The following is a 7,587-nucleotide window of genomic DNA, read 5'->3' on the forward strand; positions in this document are numbered from 1 at the left end:
AAGAGTAAGTGACTTTGGAAGGTGAACCAGGAGAACTACTAGAAACTGCGCTGCTTACCATAAAGCTGGGCGGACCTAACCGCCCAGCGGTTAGGTCCGGGAGAAGTAACGCCGAGGGAACTCTGTGATCCTACCCCTGTTGGTGTTTGGCGGCTAGTGGCAGAGGACGGCTGATGTTACTGGTGAGGGATCCAGAGCGAGCCTCCTCGGAAGTGGGTGACAGATGGATTGACCAGAGTGAGGGAAGAACCAGTAGAATCCAGGAGGGAGAATCTCAGGCCCCGCTGGGTAACATCCAGTGAGTATGAGGGGTGAGCCAGAGCAAAATCTGAGCGAGAGGATTCTGAAGATCTGGTTCTTCGGACAAGACGTCAAGACAGGTGAGTGCATCCAAGCACCAAAAACTGTGACAAAAACAGGGAGATCCAAAATTAGTCAAAGTTCAAAGACGAAAAACTCACAAGCAGCTTTCCAGGAGTTGGGTCAGAGGCCACGTCGTACCACGACTGGTTAAGGCTCTGGTGTCTTCCATCTGTCTGCGCTCTCCTTAAGAAGCCGAAGGAAGCCACTCCAATGAGCCGCAGGTGTGGGCCACGCCCCCCAGCCAACTAGAACCACCTGTGAACCAAAAGAGAGCACGGAAAACAGAGCACCCATTACTTTTTTTTTGTTAAATGTTGGCATAAATAGTCAGTCTCATGTATTCACTCAATGAAAACATTGTCCCTATAGACCAGTTCATGTGTGACGTCCACGCTACATCCGGGTCCCGCGGGTAGGCAAAAGCAGTACTGTTCCCATCTACTATCATTGCAAAATGGGTTAATTGACTACTTTTAGTTAGTTTATTTTTGGAATCTAAACAATGCCTACGACTTGTTGTGCTCCCGGTTGCACACAGAGGCATTCCAAATCGTCGGATGTACGTTTCTTTTGTTTACCGAAGGACGAGGAAAGAAGAAAGAAATGGATAATTTCAATGAAAAGGATGCAGCAGACAATCTCAATGGACTGTGGGAGCCATCATACCCCGATAGAATTTGCAGTCTACACTTCATTTCCAGTAAATACAACTTAATTCTGCACTAGTCATTGTTCTACTTAAATAGCGGCGGAGGGGAGGTGGTGATCGCTAGACGGGGCTGGGAGAAGCAGAGTCGATGCGCTGCAGCAGCAGCAGCACATCATTTTAGTTTTCTTCGTGCAATCAGTGTGCAATAATGCAGACAGCGGCTGCATTACGCCCGCTAGTACGTCTGTGTTTACGCTGCAACATCGCCGACACCCCCACCAATTTTAATAAGACAAAAACACCAAAACAATCCGTAGTGAACAATGTTTTTTTCAACCTACCGGGTGGGTCTTCCTCTCTGCTGAGGCGCGGTCTGTGTCTGACTCCGCTTTCTGCTGTTGCACAAACATATCTGAACATCCATCCATCCATTTTCTGACCCGCTTAATCCCTCATGGGGTCGCGGGGGTTGCTGGTGCCTATGTCCCGATATAAAATAATTGTAGCCGTCCAGTGGTTTCATGACTTTTGTGCTCTCTCGTCTGTACTGGCCTGCGTGTTTATAAGGCAGCTGTATATGTCGCTGTACGGAACACTTGGCCAGCATTGCACAGACTCGCTCCGTCCCTTCAGGCTTTTGCTGTGTGGATCTGGCAATCTGATACCATCAACCATCAACTTACTCTTAAAACGAGCTTGTGATACGTTATCTAAAGAAGAAAAATACACGGAGAACTCGTTGTTTCCTTTGTTTGCGTCCACCTTTGTGTTCGCCTTTTGCCTACCAGTCCGGCGCGCATTCGCAAAAACAATGAACTGGTCTATTGGGAAACAAATTATATAATCTACATATAATTACAGAACAGAGCAGGCAGAAAGTGAAAGTAAGAATTCATAAGAGGCTGTGTCTATGTTCAGAGCAGAGGGCGTTATTCAGAAGAGGAGACAGTACCTGTTGGTTCACTTGAAAGCAGAGCAGTAAAGCACAATGTTTCAAGGTTGGTACAAGACACCTTCAGGTGAGTGCATTTTATTTTATTTTATTTGCAGGAATTGATTCATAAAAAATGTTCTAGGATATTTTATGCCAGCAGCAATCAAAGGTTTTGGTTATCTGTGAATCATGTGGGGGGGAGATAAATTCTTAATTTTTCCATCATTTTATTAATATTATTTTTGTGTTTATTTAATTATTTTTTGGCACTAGTGGCCTTTTAATAAAAGTAGGCTGACCCGGAGGGAGCTAAGAGAGACAGGAAAAATTCTAACCCTGTGCTACCAGTGTTTCCAATTCCATAAAATTATTTATAAACAGCTGGATTTTCAAACCCAACACTTCCTAATTTGGCAAATTTACTATCCTCTGCACCTGATGCTGAGATTGAATTCAAAGTTAAAGTAAAGATTACAAATGTAGCTTAAATGCATCAGTTTAGATAAAACAAAGCTAACAACACTGTTTTTGTTATACTTGTTATCTGTGTCGAACATAATCAAAGAAAATCGTTTTGGACCAGTTTAATTAATGCTTTTCTGGTTTGTTTTTTATTTGCAGACGATCAGCCAAAAGAGCCACCTGCTCGTGAGTGATACGATTATTTTTCCCATTGAGTAGAAAAATGTCTCAGAACAGAGAGAGTGAAAGTAAAGTGAGACACTTTCTGGTGACTTTGTTCTGCTGTGATATGTGTATTTCTGGTTTACAGAATAATTGCACATCATAGTGAGAAATTTGTCATTTTGTCTCTTAAAATGTTTTAATCAGAATAAGAATTCATGTTTCTCTCCAGTTCTGGACAAACCCTGGAGGGAATTACGCTGGGGGTGAGTTTTCAGTAACGCTGTCACTGGTTGATCAGTAATGTCCGTTTACTGCTGCTGTAAAAGCAGTTGAATGACCAACTGCTCATGGTCATTCAGTTCTGAGCAGAAGCTTAGAGGGAACAGGGCCTTCTCTATTGGGTCCCTCTAAGTTATAGAACAACTTACCTTAGTACATTTGACAGGCCTTTCCGCTCTCCAGTTTTAAAACCTGTCTTAAAACCTATTTATACACATTTTTCCCACCTCACTTAGTAACCCAAGGAATTGTTTCAGGCTAAATATTATAGGCTAAAATATTAAACTGTTTATTGGTTGTTTTTTACTTTGATCCCACCGTTATGTTTTGTAATTTCTGACAAAAGCTGCAGTATTTTGATTTAATCCATGTAAATGCAGTATTTGCAAGCCATACTGGAAAGAAAAATGTCTGTTATTGGCTGGTGAGGTGGACAATTTTTGAAATCCCGAGCGCAGAGACAGAGCCCAGCGAGCGCACGGCTGGTGTTAAGTTGAGCGAAGCTTAAGTTTTTTCACATGGGTGGGGTGTCAGCTTGACTCAGCTCTGGTGTTAAGCATGGTAGGAACAGGGTGAGCGCGCGACCTCAGCGATGGCACCGAGCTCAAGCATAGTGAATTGACAAGAGTTTATCGGAGTTGAGTGCTGACCAAACAGGTTTTGAGCGCGGGCGTGATGTTTAAACACTGAAAACCCGTTTCCCTGCATACTTGGAATCAAACTGAACATTATATGAAAACGTTCCCAATTCTATCAAAGCCTGAATGATAATGTAATGTTTTGTTCTGGTATATGTTAATTATTTTGGTTAAAGTGAGCCTTCCTGTCTTGGATTAGTTTGTATGGTGACTTTAGTTAAGTATTTTGTCTTGTTCAGTTCTGTCCTGTTTCCTGCCACTTGTCCTGTCAGTCTTTCAGCCACTTCTTCTTCTGATTACTTCCACCTGTTCTGTTTAATTAGCTCTCCCTCTCTCCTTTGTTCTCCTGTCTATTTATACCTGCCTCAGTTCTCTACTCCCTGCCAGAATGTCTCGTCTCATTTCCCCATGTTTTCATGTCACATCTCCCTGTGGTAAGAGCTCTCCAGCATTTTTGCATTCTTTGTTTCTGACCTGTTTGCTTTTTTTGAGCATGCCCAGTTCCTGTTAGTTTTTTGGTTTTATGCTTGGATGTTCTGCTCTGTACCCAGCTTGGATTGTTTTTTGCCTGCCGGACCCACCCCCTCATCACTTAAAATAAATCCTGTTAAACTTTACCTAAGTGTCTGGCTGAATACCGGGTTTTCCTCTCCTGCAAAATCATTACAGATATAAGAGAATTACAAAATTCAAAACTAAATTTCATGTCTCCTGACGAGGACCAGAAAGAGAGCTTTCATTACTCCAACATTAGGGTGTCTTTGGGGATTTATTTTAAAACTCCCTTATAGCTTTTTAATAGCCTAGTTGCAAAATATTTACACAAAATCATTTTGGCATGCCAAAGATGAGATGAGCAGATGGTGGTCAATTAAAGCTTTCCCATATTTTCTGTAAACCATATTCTTTCTATCATTTATGATAAGTAAATAGATTGATATACAAGCAGCTTGTTGCAGCAGTTGTATTTGTTTTTCACCACATTGTTTTCAGTTGAATTGTACAGGTTAAAGGTGAGAAGGTGGTGGCAAAGTTTACAACAGGAAAAACAGGTGTCTTATAGACAAAATAATTCTTAAAAAATCTTTTTGCAAAAACAATACTTGGAGAATGTCACATGTTTTGATCACAGCTGCTGATATGTTAGTTTGTGAACCTTTCTGAAGATAAGAGGCTACAGACTCCGAACCAAGTATAACTGAACAAGAACAACAACTGAACTATCTGAAATCATTAAATCTCATTAAAACTTTGAGAAACTACTTTAATCTAATTAAGTTGAAGTTTTGTTTTCATGAATTATTCTGTATGTCTTTGGTTCTAACTGGGTTCAGGTCCTTACGGACTCAATATAATCTGTTGGGTCCTGTTGGTTTTAGGACAGAACTAACTGATGTACCTTTTGTTCCCAGAAACGTACAGGAGGATCGTCAATATGTGCAGGAATACAAGCCTGCACAAGATGACATCAAGTACCTTCGAGTCCTCCTGTACGGACTTGTTGGTCATGGGAAGTCCAGTTTCATCAACTCTGTCAGTAACGTCATTCGAGGACGGATCTCCATTCCTGCTTTGGCCGGTGCCACCCACTCCGAAAAAAGCTTCACTAAAATGGTAGGAAAACTAAGATGTTTCTGTGCATCTTCCAGAACTGAGTAAATCCCACATTGATCTGGATCCACTCAGCTGCTGTTTGAATGTTCATGAAGTCTATCTGTTTAGATAAAGTTTTCTTTATATCTGGCTCTGAGTCTTTAATTAATCAATCAGAAAAATCATTGCATCATTAACATGAATTTTCTCCGGATCAATTTTTTTTTTCTGTTTCAGTTTGAAACTCATAAATTCAATAAAGGACGAGGAAATGAAAAGACAATTTACCCTGTGGTCTTCAACGACATCATGGGCGTGGAAGAGGGGGACAACAGAGGAGTTCATGAAGACGACATCAAGCTGGCTTTGAAAGGACACGTGAAGGAGGGACACAAGGTGGGACTTTTCAGGAAAATCTGCATGAATACATGAATGAATCCCCTAATACAAAGACCAGAGTGGTGTTTGTTTAGAACAGGTGTCTGCAACTCAATGCCTTTGGTGAAAAAAATTATTTTTCTTTGAAAAAAATCTATGTTTTCAGATATTTTAAATATAGGTGTATAACATTATTATATATAATACCAGCATTTATTTATTTTTTCGCATGACACTAAAAGTAACATATTCAGTTTTTAGATCAAATTCTATTGTTTTTAAACTATGTGGTCATGGATTTTTTTTTTTTTTTACAAATAACGATTAAATAATCATATAATCCAGTAGAAAAACAAATTACACATCCAATTTGTTGAACAAATGTTAGGGTTCCCTATATTTCAAAACTTAAAATGGATATAAAATGGAGTTTCTTTAAACGATTATTGCAAATTTCTTATTGTAAATATTTATCAAAACTTATAAAGTATATTGTGTTTTTTCAAAAGGAAAGGTAATGTTTTTCAGCTCTAAATACTTTCTTTTTTTAGCAATTGGCAAAAATTGCTCTTTGGATTGTAAAGCTTTCAGATGCCTGGAAATAAAGTTTATGCTGTTATTTATGCTCTTTTCCAGTTCAACCCAGTTTCTCCACTAAATGAAGGTGACCTGGGCTACAACCCGAACCCCTCTGTTGACGACAAAGTCCATGTGCTTGTTTTTGTGTTCTCTGCCAACGCTCTACAGATTAAATCATCAGTTCAGAAGAAGATGAAGATTGTCAGAGGAACAGCCAGTAAACTGGGTCAGTTTAATGATCCAAGAAGAAATGTATCAGCATTCACTGTCACTTGCTTTAACATTTCAAACTGATAACAGCACAAGAAATATTAACTTGAGTCTCTTTTCCTGCAGGAATTCCTCAATTGGCCATGATGACGCACATCGATGAAGCTTGTGGTGAAACTGAGAAAGACCTGAAGAATGTGTACAAGAGCAGACGCCTGAAAAAAAAAGTGAGTTTCAGACCGTTTGGTCAGAGATATGAGACAAACATGTTTCAGATTCTAACTATGACTGGGTTTTTAATGTTCAGATGACAGAGTTCAGTGCAGCAGCGGGACTCCCAATGAACTGTATCTTTCCTGTGAAGAACTATAGCGATGAAATCGACCTGAACGATGATGTTGATACTCTGATCCTGAGCGCCCTGCGGAAAATGATCGACTTTGGAGACGACTTTATTGAGAAGATTTAAACAGAAACATAGATGAACCGCCGAGATGGAAAAGGTTCAGTTACATATGCTCTATATCTATAGGACATATAAAACTTCAAGTTTAGGTTAAGTTAAACAAAAAAAGGTCTATTTTTGGAATCTAGTTTCATAATTTAGAGGTAAAAGGAACTTTCAGTTTAAGTTATTCTTTCCATCAATTAATAGATTTTACAGTAAAATTTGGGTTAAGATAATAGAGCAAAGTATTAGCAAAAACAGCTCCTCCCAATGTTAGATTTACGAGTGAAATAAAGACGGAGTAAAAAAAATGGCTGCGTTGACATGTCATTCAGTGTCATAACGCAAGACAATAAGAGGAAAATTTATATTCTGTTGACAGAAATGGTTGTAAATCAAGAGTATGAACTTTACCGGGTTTTATTTTCTTAAAAATGTAAACAGGTCTTTATGTCAAATTTATTTTTTTTATGTGACCTGTCTTTCATCCTTTTGATTTATCAAGTTTCCTCCACCTCTGTTTTTCTTGTAAAACAATAGCAGTTACCCGGCTTACAAAGGAGCTGTACAAATCTCACTTTGCCTTTTCTTACGCATAAATATCATATTACATTGATAGTTTTTATGTTAAACAATTTTACTGTAAGCATTCAGGTGTGCTTTTTTGGGGGGGACGGGGGGGTGTTATTGATCTAAGAAGATTATATGTCCTGTCAGAAGTTTGAATAAACCTCATGAATTTATTAAGTGTCAGGTATGCAGTCATTGTGTGGTGTGTCTCCACGCATTTCTCCTGATTTCGCCTCATCACACCTCATCAGCTGTGCCTGTATCTTCTGACATAACTACCAATAACTACTGAAACTAGGTCATGTGGTACAGATCACCA

General features: G+C 39.4%; 1 protein-coding gene across 1 annotated transcript; it reads left to right on the forward strand.

Moving 5' to 3' along the window:
• The first annotated feature begins 1,965 nt into the window (after positions 1-1,965).
• LOC118562581 (interferon-induced protein 44-like) lies at positions 1,966-7,351 on the forward strand. The gene is made up of 8 exons (XM_036135015.1): positions 1,966-2,031; positions 2,568-2,594; positions 2,803-2,836; positions 4,903-5,104; positions 5,321-5,479; positions 6,098-6,266; positions 6,377-6,477; positions 6,558-7,351. The coding sequence occupies exons 1-8, from the start codon at positions 2,001-2,003 to the stop codon at positions 6,717-6,719; spliced, it is 885 nt and encodes a 294-aa protein (XP_035990908.1). The 5' UTR covers positions 1,966-2,000; the 3' UTR covers positions 6,720-7,351.
• The last annotated feature ends 236 nt before the right edge of the window (positions 7,352-7,587 follow it).

Source organism: Fundulus heteroclitus, unplaced genomic scaffold, assembly GCF_011125445.2.
Source record: "Fundulus heteroclitus isolate FHET01 unplaced genomic scaffold, MU-UCD_Fhet_4.1 scaffold_98, whole genome shotgun sequence".
In the NCBI taxonomy this organism is placed as follows: domain Eukaryota; kingdom Metazoa; phylum Chordata; class Actinopteri; order Cyprinodontiformes; family Fundulidae; genus Fundulus; species Fundulus heteroclitus.